Genomic DNA, 24,719 nt, shown 5'->3' with positions numbered 1-24,719 from the left:
TAAATATATATATTTTTTGAGATGGAGTCTCGCTCTGTCACCCAGGCTGGAATGCAGTGGCGCAATCTCAGCTCACTGCAACCTTTGCTTTCCGGGTTCAAGTGATTCTCCTGCCTCAGCCTCCTGAGTAGCTGAGATTACAGGTGCGCACCACCAGAGCTGGCTAATTTTTGTATTTTTAGCAGAGAAGGGGTTTTACCATGTTGGTCAGGCTTGTCTCGAACTCCTGACCTCAGGTGATCCACCCGCCTTGGCCTCCCAAAGTGCTAGGATTACAGGCGTGAGCCACCGTGCCTGGCCTTTTCTTTTTTTCTTTTAAATTATTGAGATTTTACAGCTCAGAGCCAGCGCCAGGGCCAGGGCCTTTGCTCCTTCCAGTCTTAGCAGGCCGGTAGGTCTGCTAATCACTTCCTTTGGAGTGACTGAGGGTGCACAGACTCTTCTCACTGAACACAGCACCCCCCCACCCCTGGGGTTTACACCCAAGCCAAAGGCAATGCCTGGCGACTCACTCGAGTGGCACCTACCTTTGTGAGACTCAGCTGAGGACACCTGCACTTCCGTGTACTGCACGTCTGAGTTCAGAGGCTCTGCTCAAAGAAACCAAAGCAGCTTGTTGTTTAGGTGGAATCTCTTGTGGGCACCTCAGATCATAGAAGTAGACTTTCTTTTCTTTTCTTTTTTTTTTTTTTGAGACAGAGTCTCACTCTGTCGCCCAGGCTGGAGTGCAGTGGTGCGATCTCAGCTAACTGCAACCTCCACCTCCCGGGTTCAAGTGATTCTTCTGCCTCAGCCTCCTGAGTAGCTGGGATTACAGGTGTGCACTACCATGCCCGGCTAATTTTTGTATTTTTAGTAGAGACAGGGTTAATTTTTGTATTTTTAGTAGAGACAGGGTTTCACCATATTGGCCAGGCTCGTTTTGAACTCCTGACCTCAAGTGATCCGCCCACCTCAGCCTCCCAAAGTGCTGGGATTACAGGCATAAACCACTGCGCCTGGCTAGATTTTCATTCAGGTTATTAAAGTATTCTGTATTTTGAGGGGGCAGCCAGACACAGGCTTAATTCCATTTGGGATGAGGAAGGGAGTACAAACCCCGCACTGGTCCAGGAGGCAGATACAGGGCCTTGGGGCCCATGGTTTCCTCCCTGACTTCTCTGTTACCAGGATGTGGAGGGACCCTCTGGTCTAGGTTCCTGTTTCTACTGTGGGGGGACTTGGAACAGGTCAGTAGAGACAGAAAACAGCCCAGTATCAGCCCCAGCAGTTCTCCCAATTCAGTCTCACTCAAGATGCTGGAAGCCTTCTCCACAGCCAGAGGCAAACAAAGCCACCTCCAAGACCGAGAGGATTTCGGGAAATGGGGAACAGGGGTCACTAGCCTAAAAATAATTGGAGAGTATGAGGCATACATGTGAATGAAATCACTCAGGGTACTAAGGTGAAAGCTAGAAAAGTAGTTTGTCTTCAAGTCAAAAATAACATTACTGTTTTGTTTTTAAAGCCTTAAAGAATAGGGATTCTCATCAGCTACTAAAACAATGATTCTGCAGTCAAAGATACATTTCAGGCTGGGTGTGGTGGCTCATGCCTGTAATCCCAGCACTTCAGGAGGCTGAGGCGGGCAGATCACCTGAGGTCAGGGGTTCGAGATCAGCCTGGCCAACATGGTGAAAATCCACCAATACTAAAAATACAAAAATTAGCTGGGCATGGTGGCACACACTTGTAATTCCAGCTACTTGGGAGGCTGAGACACGAGAATGGCTTGAACCCGGGAGGCGGAGGCTGCAGTGAGCCAAGATTGTGCCACTGTACTCCAGCTTGGGCAACAGAGTAAGACTTTGTATCCAAAAAAAAAAAAAAAAAAAAAGAGCCAGGCGCAGTGGCTCACGCCTGTAATTCCAGCATTTTGGGAGGCCGAGGCGGGCAGATAACAAGGTCAGGAGTTCGAGACCAGCCTGGCCAACACAGCGAAACCCTGTCTCTACTAAGAATACAAAAATTAGCCGGGTGTGGTGGCAGGCGCCTGTAGTCCCAGTTACTTGGGAGGCTAAGACAGGAGAATCGCTTGAACCCGGGAGGTGGAGGTTGCAGTGAGCCGAGATCACATCACTGCACTCCAGCCTGGGTGACAGAGCGAGACTCTTGTCTCAAGAAAAACACAAAAAAAAGAAAGAAAGGAAGAGACCTTAACAGAATCCTTTCTCTTTGTTAGGAGCCTTAACTCCCATGGCAGCAGCCCAGAGAGAAAGGAATTTTGAAAAATGATTTACTCCAATCCCTCAGTGCTTCAGGCAGAAGAGAGTAATTTATTGTCCATTGTCTTTAAAAATCACCACCTCAATACTCAAGAAAAAAGAGGTCCCACTGCCTTACCCAGTAGCCCATGATGAGTCAGGAAGTTGTTTTTTGGGTATAACCCAGTTCTTCCCTACTTTGATGTAGGTGACTTTCCCACTGAGGACACTAGACAGCATCTCTGGTGAAAGCAGCTAGCTACCTTCATTGACACATCGGCTGTGTACAGGGTCATTAAGAGAGGTGGGAAATTATCCACAGTCTTTCAAGTTTTAGTTTTCTTTTCCTATGAGTCTTTTTTTTAATGTAAAAGTTGGTTCTAATAAAAACATGTAATTAGATAATTACCTTTATTATCATTTATTGGTTTCATTGCATGGTTTCCGACATCGTCATTGTGACCTGGTTGAAAAATAACAATTAGGGTGAGTGACATGGGAAATTTTAGTTTTCTAAAACCTTTTAAAAATTCAGTACCCCTAACAAAGTCAAGCCTGATTTATTCAGTGTAGTGACAACTAGCATTGTCTCTGGGTCCTGGGTCCCCTCGTTGGTCCTCCTGTGGGCTCCATTTGACCTGCTGTGTAGTCTTTTTCTTTATTCTTTCTTTTTTTTTTTTTTTGAGACAATGTCTTGCTCTGTCACCCAGGCTGGACTGCAGTGGTGCAATCCCGGCTCACTGCAGCCTCCTCCTCCCAGATTCCAGCGATTCTCCTAGTCTTGCTTTGTTGCACAGGCTGGTCTCCAACTCCTGGCCTCAAGTGATCCTCCCACCTCAGCCTCCCAAAGAGCTGGGATTATAGGCATGAACTACCATGCCTGGCCTAAATATAGTTTCTTTCTTTCTTTCTTTTTTGAGATAGAGTTTCGCTCTTGTCGCTCAGGCTGGAGTGCAATGTTGCGATCTCAGGTCACTGCAACCTCCACCTCCCAGGTTCAAGGGATTCTCCTGCCTCAGCCTGCTGAGTAGCTGGGATTATAAGCATGTACCATCATGCCCAGCTAATTTTTTGTATTTTTAGTAGAAACAGGGTTACACCATGTTGGCCAGGGGGGTTTTGAACTGCTGACCTCAAGTGATGCACCTGCCTCGGCCTCCCAAAGTGTTGAGATTACAGGCATGAGCCACCGCGCCCAGCCTAGAATACAGTTTCTTAAACAATATATTTGCTCTTTTCTATTTACTGACACATTACTTTTATTACTACAGATATTTTATTTTCCTTTTTTAAAGTTTATGATTCAGTACTATATGAATTACTCAATTCTTAAAACATATTTCTCAAGCAAAATATGTCTCTGTAAAAAGTATGTCCTAAAAATTTCTTATTTTGTGAGACACTTACAGAATTAGAAAAGAACATGAGCATTCTATGACCAAACCTGCTGATAAAGCAAGAAAGGTGGCTGGGCTCAGGGGCTCACACCTGTAACCCCAGCACTTTGGGAGGCCAAGGCAGAAGGATTTCTTAAGCCCAAGAGTCTGAAACCAGCATTGGTAGAGTGCCATCTCTACAAAAAATAAAAATTAGCTGGGCATGGTGGCACATGCCTGTGATCCCAGCTACTCAGGAGGCTGAGATGGGAGGATCACCTGAGCCTGGAAGGTAGAGGCTGCAGTGAGCTGAGATTGCATCACTGCACTCCAGCCTGGGAAGACCCTGTCTAAAAAAAAAAAGAAAGAAAGAAAAGAGGAAGAGTGTTCCAAATTTGGTCTGGGACAGGACTTTTTGTGATGTAATTATAGCCCCCTCTGTCAAGTAAGTAGCATCCCTGCTGAAATGCTTGAGCAATTTTCTTACTAACCTGGGATTAAGAACTCCTAGGACTGGCTACTCATTCAGCTGAACTGACCCTAAAGCTACCGATGAGCCTTATGAATAGATATTTCTTAATTGGAACACTTTCTTTATGCCTCTACTGAGAGAATATTGAAATTGCTTTCCCTTTGTGGCAAATTTGAAGTACAACTGTCTTATGCTTGTAATAATTCCATCTGAGAAGATGTTTTACCAATGTTTTCATTTGATATCTGGTCTCTGTCTTGAAAATGGAGAATTATAATATTACGTTGGAGCAATGTTCAAAGTCTTTGAAGGTAACAGGGCATTATGATTATTCTCTATCTTTCTTCTAAGAGGAGTCTGGAAGGTGGCGAAGTTAGAATAAAATGTGTTACCTTTCCTTTTACGTTTCTGTATATTACATGGCCCAGTGGCTGATGAGATGAAGCACCCTGTTGAAGCCAGGGTTTCTCTTCCAACTGTAATCCCACCACTTACATATTCTGCTTCTGAGAGGGCTAAGGAAGTATGCAGCAAGTTGGGGAAAATTAGCAATGGCAGGAGACCGTGACTTTACCATAATGACTGTTAGCTTCCATACTGGGATCTGACATTTTCTCATTGTTGGAGTTCAGAAGTGGTACTGCTGGCCTTAAAATGAAATATAAAAAGGGAAAACAATATATAGATATATTTGTTGTTGTTGTTGTTCTAACCCCAAACCACCAAAGTAATCAAGGAAAGATCATGAGAAAACCAGGAAGAGTTTTCCAAGGTAAGGAAAACTTTACTCTCTCATTTGGAAAACTAATATTTTTTGGCAGCTCCAAGGATTATGTGAAAAAACTGTTTTTTTGTTTTTGTTTTTGTTTTTAAGACAGAGTCTTGCTCTTTCACCCAGGCTGGAGTGCAGCGGTGCAATCTCCGGTCACTGCAGCCTCCACCTCCTGGGTTCAAGCGATTCTTGTGCCTCAGCCTCCCGAGTAGCTGGGATTACAGGCATGCACCACTACGCCCGGCTAATTTTTGTATTTTTAGTAGAGATGGGGTTTCGCTGGCTAGGCTGGTCTTAAACTCCTGACCTCAGGTGATCTGCCTGCCTCAGCCTCCCAAAGTGCTGGGATTACGGGTGCGAGCCACCATGCTTGGCGTTGATAAAACTTTTTCCTATTAAAATAAACATCAGGACCAAAGTGCACATGAATACCAGGAGTCCTTCACAGGCTACTACCAAGCCCCTGAATTCCTTATCCTGAGCTACTGTTTCTCTCTGGAACAGAGCAATCATTTCTATACTTTTGGATTTGGGATTTCAAGAACAGTAAAGTTAGTAAAACTATTTTTTAAAGACCAACTCTATTTTGCCAAATTTAAAAAATTTTATCTACTACAATTATAATTTCATAAGGAAAGGGAGATTTCACAAATAATCATGTTGGAAGGACATATCTCAGAATAAAAGCCATTCCTTCCCATGAAAGGACAATTGGCATTCTTCCACTGAGATACACACACACACACACACACACAACTCACACCCAAGGAAGGCCTATGTTTTTCTGAGTTTGCCAAGAGCCACTGAAAACTTCCTAATGACCAGAATCTCCCTCCACAGAATGTCTACCGTGCTCACAGAGCAGCCGCCCCCTTCTTACAAATACACTCACCTGGACATTTCCACTGGCATCTGCTTGGCTTTAAAACAGAGAAAGAAAAACCAAAGTCAGTATACGGTACCCACATCCATACTACTATAATGGCCAAAACGCCAATTACTTTTGCACTAACCTAATAGATAGAAAACACTTTCCTTTTCTCTTTGTTTTACTCCTAGTAAGCTGTGAAGGAACACTCTTTTCAGCTACATTTGAATTCCCAGAAGATTGAATACCCAGAAAAAGAGAGAAAAGGAAGCCAAATATATTCACTCTTTTACAAAAGACAGAAAAGAAAGAGGTATTCTCTTGGTCTTATACCAAGATATTTCCTCAGAAACATGATATCTCGACTATTTTAGCCGGAAGTGATTTTTGTTAGTGAAATATGATGGAAAAAGAGACAATGATACAGGAACCAGATTAGCCAGATAAGCAGGCAGCTCTCTTCCTCTCTCTCTCTCTCTTTTTTTTTTTGAGACAAAGTCTTGCTCTGTTGCCCCGGCTGGAGTGCAGTGGTGTGATCTGGGCTCACTGCAACCTCTGCCTCCCAGGTTCAAGTGATTCTCCTGCCTCAGCCTCCCGAGTAGGTGCAATTACAGGCACCCATCACCACGTCTGGCCAATTTTTTGTATTTTTAGTAAAGGTGAGGGGTTTCACCATGTTGTCCCGGCTAGTCTTGAACTCCTGACCTCAAGTGGTCCACCTGCCTTGGCCCCCCAAAGTACTGGAATTACAGGTGTGAGCCACCGTGCCTGACCACTCTCTTTGATTCCAGATAATTACAAAAAGTAAAGGCCAAATCAATCCCTGCGCTTGTAACTCGAAGCTGGCCTGAGATCAACGCCAGGGTGTGCTCTATCTTCCTTGACGGGTGGCAGCTTTCCTGACAAAAACCAGGGCCCCTCCTCACCCCATCTGCCCCTCCCATCCTGGGCAGCAGCACCAGAGGCTCCAAAAGAACCTACCTTATCCCACAAAAAAATTTTTGCAGGATTTACTGATGCTCTGCCCTTTCCCTTGAGTCTTGGACAGCTGACTCTGATTCCTGGTTATCAGCAGGTGGTCCTGGCTGCTCAGCCGGGCTTACTTAGCTAACCCCAAGCATAGGGTAGAAGTCACAGCACAACCGCCAGGTTAATTACAAAGCATTCAATGTGTGTGTGCAACATGTGGGTGTTATGCGCATGTATATGTGTCTCCAAGACGCTTGCACCCCACTTTACGCGCATTAGAGGACTAGGTATGGATAAACCTACAGAAATGGCTTCTTCTAACCACACAAAGATGCAATTTCCCCCCAAATTTATCTTTTCTGGTTTGCCCAATGAGGAAAGTAATAGCTTTCATTTTTGCCTAGCTGAATCCAGGGGTCAGAAAAGCACCACGCATCCCTGGCTGGTTTCCTGGCAAGGACGACCAGTCAGTATGGAAGGAAAGAACTATGCTCACCCTTGGCTTTCCTCAGAAAATAACATTTGGCCCCAATGATCAAGAGAGCAATGATCACTCCGATGACAACCACTGCAATAAGTCCTTTCTTCCATGGGGCAAGAACGACTGAAAACAAAACAAAACAAATTTTTTTTTTTTGTATATAGGCTCTTCCTCTGCCAGGAAGAAATAATATCAGGCTTAAGCAACAAAAGTCAGACTGATTCTCACAGCTCTTGTAACTGGCAGCTTGCCTTAGCATCCATCTACCTCTGAGGGGTTCTGCACTCAGAGCTGGTGCAGAAATGATTGTTTCTGCTACAAATAGAGGTCAGCTGTGGTCCTCAAGGAGGGAACAAACCAGCTTTGCTGGGGTAGACTCTTTTTTTTTTCTTTTTTGAAACAGGGTCTCACTCTGTCACCCAGGCTAGGGGCTGATGACAGCTCACTGCAGCCTCAACTTCCTGGGCTTGAGTAATCCTCCCATCTCAGCTTCCCGAGTAGCTGGGACTACAGGAGCACACCACCACACTCGGCTATTTTTTGTTGGTTTGATTTTTGAGGCAGAGTCTTGCTCTGTCACCCAGGCTGGAGTGCAGTGGGGCAATCTCTGCTTACTGCAACCTCTACCTCCTGGGTTCAACTGATTCTCATGTCTCAGCCTCCCGAGTAGCTGGGATTACAGGTATGAGCCACTGCGTCCAGCCTATTTTTGTACTTTTTGTAGAGACGGGGTTTCACCATGTTGCCCAGGCTGGTCTCCAACTCCAGGGCTCAAGTGGAGTAGACTCCTTTTTGGCATGTGTGTTCAGCCCTCTTCCTTTCCAGGAAACCACCCCCACCCACAAAAGTGAGCTCTCCAATCATGTCTGTTCTGCATGACCCAATCCCCTTGGCCACCGGTGGTCTGTGGGTGGATGTTTGACCCAAGATGACTCAATGGTGAGTCTGCCAAGAATTTATAATTGGAACAATGTGACATTCTCCCAATTCCTTATAATAATCAATTCCTCTTTTTTACTTAATTCGAGTGGGTTTCTGTCACTTGCAACCAAGAGCCTGGAGGACATTAGTCTCCTAGCCTTTAGTCACATGAGCTAAACTCCCCCCAACTCCCTCTTACAAGGGGTGTGTTTTCTGGTCTTGCCCTTGGGAGCCCACAGCACAGCTTGCTGTGGAGACCCTGACTCACCTCTGACTGTCAGTATTTTGCTTCTGGGGACACTGGAGGCGTGGTTGGCTCTGTTGAAGGCTATGCAGTAATACTCTCCCTCCTGTTCCTTGCTAGCCTTCGGCTTGGTCCAAAATGCCTGGGTGGCATTCGAGGTCATTTGATAGAAGGGTTTGCCCTCCTTTTCTCTGTAAAACTTATAGGTGATGGGACCAGATCCTTCATTCACCGCGCATTGCAGCACAATGTCCTCTCCGGACTCCACCACCTTACTTGACAGGATAGAAATCTGGACCTCATCCACTGGGGCTGAAAAGCAGGAAAAGGATTCACACTGAGCAAAGAAAGGCAGAGGAAGAGGAACATGAGACAGCCACTGCTCAACTTTTTTTTTTTTCTCTGAGACAGAGTCCCACTCTTGTCACCCAGGCTGGAGTGCAGTGGTATAATCTTGGCTTACTGCAACCTCTGCCTCCTGGGTTCAAGCAAATCTCCTGCCTCAGCCTCCTGAGTAGCTGGAATGACAGGTGCGCCCACCAGGCCCAGCTAACTTTTCGGATTTTTGTTGTTGTTGTTGTTGTTTTAGAGATGGGGTTTTGCCCTGTTGGCCAGGCTGGTCTTGAATTCCTGACCTCAAGTGATTTGCCCATCTCGGCCTTCCAAAATGCTGGGATTACAGGCATAAGCCACCATGCCAGGCCACAAACAATCTTGACCCACTGCCTTCTCTAGCTATCGGCCATTTTTTCTCCTTTTTCCTTTATGCTTTGACATCCTTATTTCCCACTTTCTTGTTACCCCTGAAATCTGACTGCACTCTTGTGTAGTCACAATCTTGTGACATTGCACTCTATCTCAAGTTCACTTGATTCCCCAACCAACGTCCCTGAGTCCCCTGCTGATTAAATTCAGTGGTGGATGCTCTTCCTCCAGGCTCCCAGCCTTGGGCTCTCCACACTTCACTGTTACCCAGGTCTTACTTACTCAGCTTTTTCTGGGCTTCTGGGCTTCCTCGTGACTCTGATTCTCTTCCTTTCTTACCTGGCACCCCTTTCTTATTCACTGATTATTCTTTGTTTTGCCCGGAAGTATGAACATTTTGCAAAATTCAATCCTCAGTTTTCCATCCCCATTCTCCTCCTGGGTGATTTCACCTACACGCTGAGCTTCTGTCTCTGAGCCACTGACACCTAAACCTATGGCTCCAGTCCAGGTTACTTTCCTGAACTCCAAGTCTCCCTTTTCACCTGGGCATTTCCACCTGGAAGCCCAGGCAGCCTCACTCCCTGCAGGTCCAAGCAGAACTTGGCTACCTCCTGTATCCGCTTTTCCTAGCTCCATCCTCAACTACCAAAATTCGGATCCTAAATTGTCTTCCCAAGTAGACTTTCCTTCTAGTGTGAGAGCAGATGGTCAGCAGATGGTATTGTGACTTATGAGTCACTCTGCTATGAGTGCAGGCTGTGGTAAGACAATGGAAGAAGCCAAGCTCCGGGCCTGGGACACCAGTGGGCTCAAATCCCAGTCCCACCACCCACCAGCTATCTGCCCTAAGCCTCAGCTGCGTCATGATAAAATAACGACAATGCTGTTACTGGTCTTCTGTGGTTATTGTGAGTTTCCATTGGAGCAATTTACTATAGTACTTCACACAGGGCTGGACACATGGTCAGTAAATGTGAGCCACTGATATTGACCCAGTTTAAAACAACAGCTTCACATGGGCTTCCGCATTAGCCTCTAACGAACCATGAGGTCTGAAGTCCCCATGCCTGCTCCCTGACCCAGCCACCAGGTGGATCGTTCCGAGAACTCATTTGCATCCTGTCCTTCCTTCCGTCTTCTGGCTTTTCACTGCATGCAGGACAATTCCCTACTCCTGAGACTGGCACCTGACACCTTTCACATTTAGGCTCAGCCACTTTTTCAGCTCATATCCAGTGATTCTCCATTCCCAACCTCCAGCCTTTGTTTCCAGCCATCTGATTTGGCCACAGTCTTTTTTGTTGTTGCTGTTTTTTGAGATAGAGTCTCACTCTGTCACCCAGGCTGGAGTGCAGTGGCACGATCTTGGCTCACTGCAACCTCCGCCTCTTGGATTCAAGCGATTCTCCTGCCTCAGCCACCTGAGTAGCTGGGACTACAGACACCCACCACCACGCTGGGCTAATTTTTGTATTTTTAGTAGAGGCGGGGTTTCACCATGTTGGCCAAGCTAGTCTCAAACTCCTGGGCTCAAGTGATCCACCTGACTCGGCCTCCCAAAGTGCTGGGATTATAGGCATGAGCCACCGCACCTGGCCACGCACAGTCTTTTGAAGTGCCCCGTGGAACCTTTTGGCTCATGTGTTTGCTGGAAATGTTCAGCCATCTTCAGCCTTCTCTGCCCACCCATTCTCAAGCCCTGGCACCTAGCCCAGCTCTTTCACTATGTTTACCCACTTAAGCTAGATGACGTCTGACACACCCTGAATTACTATCACCATCACTATAAGGATATAGTTCATGTGACAACCAAACATGACCGCTAACATTTTTTCTATGCTTATTTGTATTATGATTTAGATGTTTCTCCATCATTTAATTAGGAGAGCTTGTGCTTCTTATTACAGCATTGAAACAAAGAATATGTCTTCTTTTTTGTATGCCTCACACCTTTAGGTGCTTAGTCTATGTTAATGTTAATTTTCTTTTTTTTAAGATGTAGTCTTGCTCTGTTGCCCAGGCTGGAGTGCAGTGGAATGATATTGGCTCACTGCAGCCTCTGCCTCCCAGGTTCAAATGATTGTTGTGCCTCAGCCTCCCGAGTAGCTGGGATTAAAGGTGCCCACCACCACACCCAGCTAATTTTTTGTATTTTTAGTAGAGACAGGATTTCATCATGTTGGCCAGGCTGGTCTCGAATTCCTGATCTCAGGTGATCCGCCCACCTCAGCTTCCCAAAGCACTAGGATTACAGGTGTGAGCTACCTCACCTGGACTATGTTAATGTTAATTGAAAAGGTATGGCTACTATTAGACTATACATGAATAGAAGCAGGATTCCCTCTCTCCTATTCACATCCACCAGCAGCACATGTAGATAGGCAGTTACTAAACAAGAAGGACAAAGAGGAGGAAGCCTTATTAAACTTTTTACAACAGGATGCAAAATATCTAAGACATGCAAGCAATGGCACTCCTGAGGCCTTCTGAGAGGCATGAGATAGAGGCTTAAGGGAAACTGTCCACCCCCAAGACAATAGTATATTTCTCTTGAGTATAATGAGAATCCAAGGCAACTGTTAGTAATTCCCATGAGACCACAGCCTGTAACTCTCACTGCTGCGGATTTCACACAAGACAGGTTGCCCAGCTAGGAGTCACAACAGCAGAGTCCTGATCTACAATTCTCAGAACAGTGTATCTGAAAAGGAGAAAGTGCTAACGGAGTCCACATGCATAACTTCAGTGCTTCCTGCAGTCAGGACATTTTCATGCTTATCATATTTTAGCAGTTTGTTGAAAGGTTCTGGAAAGAGATTACATTGTCCTCATCAATAGCCCCCAGATATTTTCCAGCCTCCTTTACTGAACCTTGGCCCTGCTTTGGTGCATACCTAGTGTATGGACTTTGCATAAGCACCCACTACTTCTCTCTCTCTTTTTTTTTTCAGATGGAGTTTCGCTCTTGTTGCCCAGGCTGGAGTGCAATGGCGCATCTTGGCTCAGTGCAACCTCTGCTTCCTGGGTTCAAGAGATTCTCCTGCCTCAGCCTCCCGAGTGGCTGGGATTACATGCGCACGCCACCAAACCCAGCTAATTTTTGTATTTCTAGTAGAGATGGAGTTTCACCATGTTGGCCAGGCTGGTCTTGAACTCCTGGCCTCAATGATTCACCGGCCTTGGCCTCCTAAAGTGCTGGGATTACAGGAGTGAACCACTGCACCTGGCCCCCTACTTCTCTTATTGTCCCCACAGTCCTTGGGCATGAACGAATGCCCCAAGCCCACATGATTTCTTCTCATAGCACAGCAACTTACCTATCACTTTCACCCTCAGAATCTCACTTAAAATTTCGGCGTGGGAATGGCAATTATCCGCAACACACTGGTATTCAACGTCTTCAGTGGGGTGGTCTTTGAATACCGCAGGATCACTTGAGTTCTTGGTACTACTCTCCAAAACTTTACTTGTTTTTAAAAGGCGATAAGAAATAGGCGAAGTTCCACTGATTGATTGGCAACTGACTTCAATGGTCTGTCCTTTTATGACCTCAAACTGGGCATCATAAGAAATCCTGGGCTGGGAGAGCATTTCTAGAACAGAGGGAGAAACAAGCCAAAAGGCACTGAAGGTAAAAGCAAAGCATCCAGCCCAAGAGGTTCCTTCTCCAAAGCCTGAGCTTTGCTTTCTATCCCTGCTGTAATTTCAAATGCCTGCCTGCCTTATTTACCTTTATAGGACACCTATGAGACTGACAGGCTGTGTGTGTGTTGGGGGGGGCGGGGTGGTGAGAAGGGAAAGGGAAAGAGAAGTACAATAAGCAAAACAGAGAATGACAGAAATTCAAGGAAAACATTACATCCCCAGAAATACATGTTTATATTTTACCATATCTCACACGCACATGCACACATAATATACTCTTCTTGTGTTGAGCAAAGACACAGAAAGCATAGAAAAAGTACAAGTAGCCAACAAAATGTGTGTGTGTGTGTGGTGTGTGTGTGTGTATTTGAGACAGGGTCTCACTCTGTTACCCAGGCTGGAGTGCAATGGTGCAATCGCTGCTCACTACAATCTCCCAGAATCAAGCAATCCTCCTACCTCAGCCTCCCGAGTAGTTGGGACTATAGGTGCACACCACACCTGGCTAATTCTCTATTTTTTGTAGAGACAGGGTCTCACTATGTGCCCAGACTGGTCTTGAACTCCTGGACTCAAGTGATCCTCCCACATCAGCTGCCCAAAGTGCTGGGATGCTGGGATTATAAGTATGAGCCACCACACCTGACCGAGGAGATGTGTGTGTGTGTGTGTGTGTGTGTGTGTGTGTGTGTGTGTGTGTGTGTGTGTGTGTGTGTTGTGTGTGTGTGTGTGTGTGTGTGTGTGTGTGTGTGTGTGTGTGTGTTTTGAGACCGTCACCCAGGCTGGAGTGCAATGGCACAATCTCAGCTCACCGCAACCTCCACCTCCTGGGTCCAAGGGATTCTCCTGCCTCAGCCTCCCGAGTAGCTGGGATTACAGGCATGTGCCACCACACCCGGCTAACTTTTGTATTTTTAGTAGAGAGGAGGTTTCACCATGTTGGCCAGGCTGATCTCAAACTCCTGACCTCAGGTGATCCACCCACCTTGGCCTCCCAAAGTGTTGGGATTACAGGTGTGAGCCACCAGGTCCAGCCAATATATATGTTTTTAAATTATTCTCAGCCAGTCACGGTGGCTCATGCCTGTAATCCCAGCACTCTGGGAGGCCGAGGTGGGCAGATCACCTGAGGTCGGGACTTCAAGACCAGCCTGACCAACGTAGAGAAACCCCATCTCTACTGAAAATACAAAATTAGCTGGGCATGGTGGCGCATGCCTGTAATCCTAGCTACTCAGGAGGCTGAGGCAGGAGAATCGCTTGAACCTGAGAGGCGGAGGTTGTGGTGAGCCGAGATCATGTCATTGCCCTCCAGCCTGGGCAACAAGAGCAACACTCCGTCTCAAAAAAAAAAAAAAAAAAAAGAAAAAGAAAAAGAAAAAAGAAAAATAAATCTTCTTAGTGCTGTAGCCTCTTAACAGATAAGAATTATATTAGGTCATTATTTAGGCATTAGGTTATTTTAACCTTATACAATGAGATTTCCTCCTCCCAAGAACAAAAAATAAAATAAAACGTAATAACACACATTTGTCTCTTGCATTCCTGACTTTTGAGTTAGGTGGTTAGAGCATTAAAAATAGGCTAAAATCCTGGTTCAGTTGAAGCTATAATAAAATCTTAGCTGGATAAAACATAGCCACAGGTTAAATGAAAGGATTGTGACCGAATAATATAGTGACAGTGACAACTTGACTGGAGTTCTATAATCATCCAGAATCTCGCCACCCAAAGTGTGGTCCAGAGACCAACAGCATCCACATCACCAAAATGGTAGTTAGAGATGCAGAACCGGGCCCCATCTGGGCCTAAAATACTGAATCATAACCTGTATTTTAACCAGGTCTTGCATGCACATTCAGGCCTAAGAAGCCCAGCTCCTGGTGGTCAAATACCTACATTCTGTCCACTGGAAGTCTTACTCTTTTGGGTTAGCCAGGATACAGATTTAAAAAATGGAATTTTGATATTCTTGGCCGGGTGTGGTGGCTCACGCCTGTAATCCCAGGACTTTGGGAGGCTGAGGCAGGCAGATCACGAGGTCAGGAGGTCGAGACCATCCTGGCTAACACGATGAAACCCCGTCTCTACTAAAAATACAAAAAAATATTAACCAGGCGTGGTTGCGGGTGCCTGTAGTCCCAGCTACTTGGGAGGCTGAGGCAGGAGAATGGCGTGAACCCAGGAGGCAGAGCTTGCAGTGAGCCCAGATCGTGCCACTGCACTCCAGCCTGGGTGACAGAGCGAGACTGCATCTCAAAAAATAAATAAATAAATAAATAAATAAATACAATAAAAATAAAAATACAAAAATTAGGCAGACATGGTGGCGGGCACCTGTAATCCAAGCTACCTGGGAGGCTGAGGCAGGAGATCGCTTGAACCTAGGACGCAGAGGTTGCAGTGAGCTATCGTGCCAATGCACTCCAGCCTGGGCGACAGAGTGAGACTCTGTCTCAAAAAAAAAAAAAAAAAAAAAAAGGTTTAACATGGACTGAGTAGTGTTTCCTTCCTGACCTCTTGGGTGGGTACTTGCTCCAGGAGGCAGAATCTTGCTAGAATCTTAGCAAGTCAGAGGCCACATCATCATCAGTGAATCAGTGTTCTGAGCAGGAATACCTCCTTGTTTCTTTGGCCTTTTGATTTCATCCTTCTCTCCCTCTAGTTCTTACCCTGCCTGAGTCTGCTCAGACCGGACAGGGCGGCAGCTGCAGATAAATTTCCTTTCTCCCATTCAACCCCGGATGTCCTCTGAGTCAGCAACGATATACTTACCACATACAACTATCTGGACTGTGTTGCTTTTCTTGACCACTTTGTCAATACCTGCAGTGCAGATATATGTCCCACTGTCCCACTTTGAGGCTATCTTGGTGAAATCTTGAGTCTGTGACACAATGGTATCTTCCTTCTGGATGGTGAAGTTGGCTGGAGGTGCTCCTGGGATGGAGCAGGACAGGTTCAGTCTTTCACCTTGGTCCAGACGTGTGAAGGAAGGTTCCAGTTCGGGCTTGGAAAATAGTTCTGAAAAACAGTGAGTGGGAATGGAGTGGGATGTGTCTGGCCACCACCCTAAAGCCCCTTCCTGGAGAGGCCCTTGGCTCAGGTGCTGTTGGCAGAACCAACTTCCAACTTCCAGCAAAAAGTTTTCCTTTGCTTCTCATATACCTAACGATCACCCCAGTAAGGAGCTAGGGTTCATTCTTTGCCTAGGATTCCAATGGCAGGTTTTCCTTTCTTGTTAATCCAATTTATTTCAATGATGAGGATTAGAAAAGTTTTGCAACTTGTGGCTGGGTGTGGTGGCTCACGCCTGTAATCCCAGCACTTTGGGAGGCAGAGGTGGGTGGATCACCCAAGGTCAGGAGACCAGCCTGGGCAACATGGTGAAACCCCATCTCTACTAAAAATATAAAATTAGCCAGCATGGTGGTGGGCGCCTGTAATCCCAGATACTCGGGAGGCTCAGGCAAGAGAATCCCTTGAACCCAGGAGACAGAGCTTGCAGTGAGCCGAGATCGCTCCACTGCACTCCAGCCTGGGCAACAAGAGTGAAACTCCATTTCAAAAAAAGAAACAAAAGAAAAGTTTTGCAGCTTTTAATGCAGCAAATAATGATTCATGCATTCACTCATGTATTTGTTCACTCACTCATTTCACCCCACAAGTATTTATTGCAGGTTCTCTCTGTGGCGGGCCCCTTGCTAGGCACTGAGAGATAGCAGTGAATAAGAAACAGTCTCTGACTTCAAAGCACTTACATTTAGTGGTTGATTCAGATGCATTGTTTGTCACAGAGCCCATAGAGAAAACACTGAACTGGCAGGGTGCGGTGGCTCCCACCTGTAATCCCAGCATTTTGGGAAGCCGACGTGGGCGGATCACAAGGTCAGGAGTTCAAGACGAGCCTGGCCCACATGGCAAAACCCCGTCTCCACTAAAAATACAAAAATCATCTAGGTGTGGTGGTGCGCGCCTATAATCCCAGCTACTCAGGAGGCTGAGGCAGGAGAATCGCTTGAACCCGGGAGGCGGAGGTTGCAGTGAGACGAGATTGTGCCACTTCACTCCATCTTGGGCAACAAAAGCAAAACTCCATCTCAAAAAAAAAAAAAAAGAAAAAGAAAAAAGAAAAAAGACACTGAATCTAGTCTTGGGGAATCATGAAAAGGCCTCTTGGAGAAAGTTATCCAGGGAAAGTGTCTGAGACAGAATGTCTCAGTCCATCTGGGCTTCTACCACAAAATGCTGTAGACTGGTCTATTTATGTCTATGAATTCTTCATAGGCAAAATGGGGTCTTAGGTAGCTCTTTATCCCCAGTAAGTTGCCCAGCATACAGAAAATGCTCAATATGTGTTGAACTGGTACTTTTCTTTAATGAGATAATATAAATTGTATCAGTAAAAAAATACCATGAGCCATCAAAATATAAGTCATGAGCAATAATTAAGTAAATTGCTAGCACACATTATAGACCAGCAGGACCCCACATATATGCCAATATACCAGTTGGGTGGTTGGTAGCCTACCTATGGTGCTGGAGACTGTTGTTGACACTGCACACTCAATGCTTGACACATAGGAGGCTTTTAGTAAATAAGTGAACAAATGAATGAATGAACGTATGAATGCAGACACACGAGAACACCTTCACCGTGCAACCAAGAAGTGCCGACTGTCTCTGTCCCCTGAAACATTGTCATCCAACACTCATTCCTTCATCCAACAAATATGTATTGAATTCCTACTGTGTGCCAGGCACTGTTCTAGGTGTTAAGGATATAGCACTGAACAAAATAATGTTCCTGTTCTCAGCGGGTTGCATTCTAGTGGCTGCATACACATAATAAAAAAGAAAGGTAGAGTATATTTTGGTGCTAAGTACTTTAGAGGGAAATAAAGCCAGGTAAGGAGGGTTAGGAGTCTGAGGGAACTTTCAAGTTCATGGATTTGAAAGCCAAACAGGCCTGAGGGTGACTCTTGTTCTACCCCCTTGGTAACCCTGTAATCCTTGGTTGAGTTACTAACCTCACAGCCTCAGTTTCCACGTCCATAAAGTGGGCATTCTTATGCCTATCTCCTAGAATTGTTATGAGCATGAAATGAAAATATATATAAACCTGGGCCAGCCCAGTGGCTCATGCCTATAATCCCAGCACTTTGGGAGGCCGAGGCAGGCAGATCACTTGAGGTCAGGAGTTTGAGACCAGCCTGGACAGCATGGTGAAGCCCCATCCCTACTAAAAATATAAAAACTTAGCAGGGCATGGTGGTGCACACCTGTAATCCCAGCTACTCGGGAGGCTGAGGCAGGAGAATTACTTGAACCTGGGAGGCAGAGGTTGCAGTGAGCCAAGATCGTGCCACTGCACTCCAGCCTGGGCAACAGAGTGAGACTTTGTCTCAAAAAAGAAAAAAAAAAAGAAAAGAAAATGTATATAAACCCATCATACAATGTTCAACAAAGGGTAGTTATGGGGTTTTATCATATTGGCCAGGCGGTCTCGAGAGACAGAGCTCCACTCTGTGGCCCAGGCTGGAGTTCAGTGGTGTGATCTCAGCTCACCGCAGCCTCTGCCTCCCGGGTTCAAGAGATTCTTGGGCCTCAGCCTCCCAAGTAGGTGAGATCACAGGCATGCTGCCATGCCCAGCTAATTTTTGTATTTTTAGTAGAGATGGGGTTTTATCATATTGGCCAGGCTGGTCTCGAACTCCTGGCCTCAAGTGATCTGCCCACCTTGGCCTCCCAAGTCCTGGGATTACAGATGTGAGCCACCATGCCCAGCCATGTTATCATTATTTTTGAGTTTACTAATGCTTTCTCGTTTGTGGCCCTGTCATAGGACCCATGTCTAGGATCTAGCATAGTGTTGGTCACAGGGGATGGAGAAATATAACAGAGTAATGAAAACATTAACCAGTGTTCACAGTCAGTCTGTACAAGTCTCTCAGCTCATGCTTACAGTATAGTTATCTCATTAATCATTATAGTAGTCCTAAAAGGTGAGTGCTGTCATTATCGCCATCTCACAGAGCTGCAGCATGTTCAATAACTCACCCAAGGTCACAGAAGCAGTGAGCAGCAGGGTTGAGTTTTGGTGCCGGAGCCTGTACCCTCAACAAGCACCGTGGACTGTTAACTCGCTCTGCATTGGCTTCTTCTCATGAGCACCAAAGCCCCACCTGAGCACATTCATTCAGATAAGCAGGGGCAGGAAATCAGCTCTCTTTGGCCATGCTGGATTGCAGCATGGTGGCCTCTTGAGCCCGCCATATGCCAGCACCCTTCCACAGCAGCAGCCCTACCTGTTATGTTGACGACGATGCTGCTGACCTTGGATATGCGGCTGGACTCCACTTTGCATGTGTAGTTGCCATTGTGCTCCACCATGGCCATGACTGAGTACACAGCCTCGTTGCCGTGTCTTCTGTGGGCCACAATCGCCTTGTCCTTCTGAATTATGATTTCTGGAAACTCCTGGGCCAGGTGAGTCACTTGAATGGTGCACTTAATGTGGAGCTGAGCTCCTTCCATGATCATTCCGGTGGGGCTGATGTGGAACTTGGGTGTAGAGAAGGATTCTGCAAGAGAGGAAGACAACCCGGTTGGACTCAGGTGCAAACCTGGGCAAGTGGAACCTCTTCTGCTCTTTTTGCTGCTTCCCCTTTTCAAACTTCTATTGTTCCTAACTAACTTTAAAAATTCAACCTTTCCTCTCTAGAACTTTTGCCTTGGCTGCTTTCATACTCCCTGCCTTCTCACTCACTCTTGCATCTTCAGGCTTCTTCACTGCAATTCTCTGGGTTTCTGAAGCTTCCCAAAGGCCAAACACCTTCTCTAGATCTCGCCTGCGGAATCTTCTTCAGATGACTTCAGAAATAACCACAGTATTTAGAAATGATCTTCCTCCTGCCCACTACGAATTTTCTAGTCTCTTCTCAGCACTTCTTGGAAGCTTGGCATTTCAGCATGAAGATACTATAGCCTTCAAAAGTTCAGCTCTGTGAAACGTGCTGCTTCATGGAAATGCATATTTAAATAATCGCGTGCCTCCAAAACGGTGGCTTCTAGTCTTTTCTATTTCATTTTTTAAAATGCTGGCCATCACTCACTAAACTGATTTCATGACTCATGCAGTTTGAAAAACAATTTTGCCTGAGAGTGGGGCCTTACACCTGTAATCCTAACACTTAAGAAGCCCAGGAGTTCTAGAACAGCCTCTGGGCAACATAGTGAGACCCTATCTCTATTAAAAAAGAAAAATAGTTTTAATCAAGTATAGATCAGATACCAACCAGGGCATAGGATCTTCAGGGAAGTAGGGATAGGTCCTAGGCTTTTGTTTCCACTTACAAAAACAAGCCCAGGGCATAACTGGAATATATACACAGATTCCAACTGTGTAAAATATAGATTAGGGATATTTTAAAAATGCTAATAGTGAATTTAGAGTAATCAAATACTTTAATATTCATTAGTGATTTTTAACATTATGAAGTCAATTCATAATAAGAAGTTATCATAAAATAATAGCCTGCCTTTTCAAGTAAAAGTAAAAAGGGGGAAGGCATCCTTTACATGCTTTAGGACTCTCAAATTTTAGGTCTTCTGGGGAACCTTAATAATAGCTGAAGGGTGTTTTTCTTTCACCCAAATCAACTCCAGATGCACCAGATATTTAAATGCAGGGGAAAAAAAAATGAAACCACAGCACCGGAATAGAAAACATAGGTGTGTTTTTTTCCTTTAATAATCTTGACATGCGGAAGACCTTTAAGTATGAATCACAACACTGAGACGCCATAAAGAAACAAAACAGGTAAATTTGACTAAATGAAGATTAAAAACTTCAGCATGGAAAACTTATCATAAAACTCAAAGAAAAATGACAAACTAGAGAAAATACTTGCATAATATCACTGACAAATAGCTAATTAATTTATAAAAGGCTCAGCTGGGGGCGGTGGCTCACGCCTGCAACTCCAGCACTTTGGGAGGCTGAGGCAGGAGAACTGCCTGAGCTAAGGAGTTTAAGACCAGCCTGGGAAACATGGTGAGACCCTCCATCTCAAAAAACATATTATAAAATATTTTTTAAAATAAAATAAAGAGGTCAGGCGCGGTGGTCCACACCTGTAATCCCAGCACTTTGAGAGGCCGAGGTGGGTGGATCACGAGGTCAGGAGTTTAAGACCAGCCTGGCCAAGATGGTGAAACCCCGTCTCTACTAAAAATACAAAAATCAGCTGGGCAAGGTGGCAGCCCCCTGTAATGCCAGATACTCGGGAGGCTGAGGCAGGAGAATCACTTGAACCTGGAGGGCAGAGGTTGCAGTGAGCCAAGATGGTGCCACTGCACTCCAGCCTGGGCGACAGAGTGAGACTCCGTCTCAAAAATAAATAAATAAATAAAAATAAAATAAAGGGCTTGAACAAATCCAACCAGGAACAATAAAAATGACTTTAGTCAAATTTACCTATCTTGTTTCTTTATGGCACCAGAGTTTTGTGATTCACAATAAAAATGACAAGGTGTATATGAATAGGCGGTTTATGGGAAAAAAATGTAATAGATGAATAAACAAACTCAACCTCACTAAAAACTAAAGAAATACAAATCACCACAACAATGATATATATCACTATACCTCAACTAGATTGTCAAAAATAATAAAACATTGAAATACTCTGTTAGGACCAGGCACAGTGGCTCACGCCTGCAATCCTAGCACTTTGGGAGGCCGAGATGGGAGGATCACTTGAGGCCAGGAGTTCGAGAACAGCCTGGTCAATATAGCAAGACCCTAATCTCTATTTTAAAAAGAAAGAAAGAAAGAAAGACTCTGTTGGTAAGGATGTGGGAAAATAAACACTAGCATCACTTCTGATGAAAATGTTCAACCATCTTGAAGAGCACTTTGGCAATATCTAGCACTTCGGCAATATCTAGCACTTCGGCAATATCGAGCCAGGCACAGTCGGCCAAACCTTTTATAAATTAAAGGAATTAGCTCTTTGTCAAAAGTACTATGCAAATATTTTCTCCAGTTTGTCATTTGTCTTTTTATTTTACGATAAGTTTTTCATGCTGAAGTTTTTATTGTTGTTTTGAGATGGAGTCTCACTCAGTCACCCAGGCTGGAATACAGTGACACGGTGGCTCACTGCAACCTCCACCTCCCAGGTTCAAGTGATCCTCCTGCCTCAGCCTCCAGAGTAGCTGGGACTACAGGTGCCCACCACCACGCTTGGCTAATTTTTGTATTTTTAGTAGAGATGGGGTTTCACCATGTTGGCCAGGCTGGTCTCAAACTCCTGACTTCAGGTGATCCGTGTGCCCCGGCCTCCCAAAGTGCTGGGATTACAGATGTGAGCCACCACGCCTAGCCTCATGGTGAAGTTTTTAACTGAAAATGCACAGGCCGGGTGTGGTGGCTCATGCCTGTAATCCCAGCACTTTGGGAGGCTGAGGCAGGCGGATGACCTGAGGTCGGGAGTCAAGACCAGCCTGACCAACATGGAGAAACCCCATCTCTACTAAAAATACAAAATTAGCCGGGCATGGTGGCACATGCCTGTAATTCCAGCTACTTGGGAGGCTGAGGCAGGAGAATTGCTTGAACCCGGGAGGCGGAGGTTGCGGTGAGCTGAGATCGTGCCACTGCACTCGAGCCTGGGCAACAAGAGCGAAACTCTGTCTCAAAAAAATAAATAAATAAATAAAAAAGAAAATGCACAAAACATCTGATTCAACAATTTGACTGCTAAGAATTAACCACATAAATAATAATAGTAAAATAGTTGCCAAAGTACACAAGTTACAAGTACAAATATCTATACTGCAGGATTGTTGTAATAGCAAAAACTGAGAAAAATACCTAAATATCCATCAACAGAAGATGAGGTAAATCACTCGAATCCAGGAATTTGGGGTTGCAGAGATGGCCCATCCCTACAGTCGAGTTCTGAGTTCTAAAATGAGATAGATCTATATTTCTTCATATGGACAAAAGTCCATAAGATTTTGTCTAGTTTTTAAAAAGCTGTAAAATAGTGTGATAGGTCCCCATCTTTTGTAAAAACAAAAGATTTTTTTTGTTTTTTCTGTGTGTGTGTGTGTGTGTGTGTGTGTGTGTGTGTGTGTGTGGCTGGGTATGTGTATGATATGTAAATATATGTAGAAAAAGTCTAGAGGATCATGCATGATTTTCTCTAAGTAGAGGCATTATGAATGATTGTCACTTTATATACATACTTTATATCCTGCTCTTGTGTCTGAAAATTCTACCCAGAGCGCACATGATTTTATAATCAGATAATAGAACATACAGACACACATACACACAATGGGCAGGATAAAGTGGGATGCCAAGAGAAGGGGACCATTTATGACAAACTAAGTTTCCTACTTTGGAAATATTTGCAAATATCTACATGGGTGTGCCTTCCCCTGACTTCTTCCGGCTTGGCAAATGAGACGGGGTCCCGGGAGTGGCTGACTACCTGTCCTAGAGCCCTGTATGTCCTGGACACTCCCCAGCTTCCCTCTGCTGTTGCCTCCTTCTCTCCTGGGAGCATTTCCCAGGCCACCTCATTTGTTTGCTGTTTGTCCAACGCAAATCTACGTTGAACAACAGGAGGCCAAGGCTGAGGACCTGGCCCCTCTTTCCTCCCGATCCCCTCCAAAACCAACTTCCTGGTGTCTGACCCTTGATGGCTTAAAGCAGTGGCTTCCAAACTACAGATCACATGATGCATCAGTGTAGTGCATCATGGCCAGTGTTTAAAGACTGAAATAGGCTGGGCACGGTGGCTCACGCCTGTAATCCTAGCACTTTAGGAGGCCGAGGTGGGTGGATCATCTGAGGTTAGGAGTTTGAGACCAGCCTGGCCAACATGGTAAAACCCTGTCTGTACTAAAAATACAAATTTAGCCAGGCACGGTGGCATGCCCCTGTAATCCCAGCTACCCAGGAGGCTGAGGCAGGAGAATCGCTTGAACCTGGGAGGCGGAGGTTGCAGTGAGCTGAAATCATGCCACTGCACTCCAGCTCAGGCAACAGAGCAAGACCCTGTCTCAAAAACACACACAAGGTTGGGTGTGGTGGCTCATGCCTGTAATCCCAGCAGTTTGGGAGGCCAAGGTGGGTGGACCGCCTGACGTCAGAAGTTTGAGACCAGCCTGGCCAACATGGCGAAACCCCATCTCTACTAAAAATACAAAAATTAGTCAGGCGTGGTGGTGCATGCCTGTAATCCCAGCTACTCCGGTGGCTGAGGCATAAGAATCGCTTGAACCCGGGAGGCAGAGGCTGCACTGAGCTGAGATCACACCACTGCACTCTAGCCTGAGCGACAGAGCGAGACTCTGTCTCAAAAAAAAAAAAAAAAGACAAAAAACCAAGCCAAACAAACAAAAATCATCATGTATATTAAGAGTAAAGTGTTAAAAAAAAAAAAAAAAAGAGTAAAGTGTTGTTGGTGAAACTCTTGTTTGAAAAATTGTATGCAATTTAGCTGTATCACAGTCAAAAAAGCTTGAAAAATACTGGCTTAAAATGATTAAGAACAGGTCTTAAGTCCTGAGAACAGCAGCCCCTTCCCAGTTCTGGGTCCTTTCTCCCCATACCAAACCAGAAACCACAAAGAACGATGAGAAAGGGAGCAGGACGCTGACCCGTCACGGTGACCAGTTCACTCCTGGTAGATTCTGAGGTCTGCACATGGATCCCAGAAACGATCCTAGCTTGACATCGGAAGGATAAAACGTGGTCCTGTTCCTCAACGGGGAATTCCAGCATCACAAAATTCTGGTCCCGAGAAGTCTTCTCTCTTTTTTGCTTGGCCGTTTTTTTATTTAGTTCAAGTTTTTCAATTGTGAAGTGTATTGGGGCCTTTTCCTCTGGGACAGAACAGTTGACTCTCACGACCCCGCCTTGGATGGCCTCTTTCTTGTCCAGTGTCACCCTGGGACTGGGCACTCCTATGGGGAAAGAGAAAGTCTGTCAGTATCAGACT

The 24,719-nt window shown here is 45.4% G+C and overlaps 1 protein-coding gene across 3 annotated transcripts in view; it reads right to left on the bottom strand.

The window, feature by feature from the left end:
* Positions 1–24,719, bottom strand: part of PECAM1 (platelet and endothelial cell adhesion molecule 1) — a 91,351-nt gene that overhangs the window by 27,301 nt on the left and 39,331 nt on the right. For 2 of the 3 annotated variants that reach the window (XM_032138219.2, XM_032138218.2), the window contains 10 exons: positions 24,379–24,684; positions 19,008–19,283; positions 15,475–15,723; positions 12,372–12,647; positions 8,371–8,658; positions 7,197–7,304; positions 5,756–5,783; positions 4,666–4,739; positions 2,653–2,706; positions 528–590 (listed from right to left, as the gene is read on the bottom strand). In XM_032138219.2, coding sequence (XP_031994110.1) covers positions 528–590; positions 2,653–2,706; positions 4,666–4,739; positions 5,756–5,783; positions 7,197–7,304; positions 8,371–8,658; positions 12,372–12,647; positions 15,475–15,723; positions 19,008–19,283; positions 24,379–24,684 — 1,722 coding nt within the window. The remainder of the gene's footprint in view (positions 1–527; positions 591–2,652; positions 2,707–4,665; positions 4,740–5,755; positions 5,784–7,196; positions 7,305–8,370; positions 8,659–12,371; positions 12,648–15,474; positions 15,724–19,007; positions 19,284–24,378; positions 24,685–24,719) is intronic. The other variant, XM_032138221.2, reaches the window with a different exon arrangement.

The sequence above is a fragment of the Hylobates moloch genome, unplaced genomic scaffold (assembly GCF_009828535.3).
Source record: "Hylobates moloch isolate HMO894 unplaced genomic scaffold, HMol_V3 SCAFFOLD_19, whole genome shotgun sequence".
Lineage (NCBI taxonomy): Eukaryota > Metazoa > Chordata > Mammalia > Primates > Hylobatidae > Hylobates > Hylobates moloch.
The sequence above is the reverse complement of the archived record's forward strand: the minus strand, read 5'-3'. Positions and strand labels throughout refer to the sequence as shown.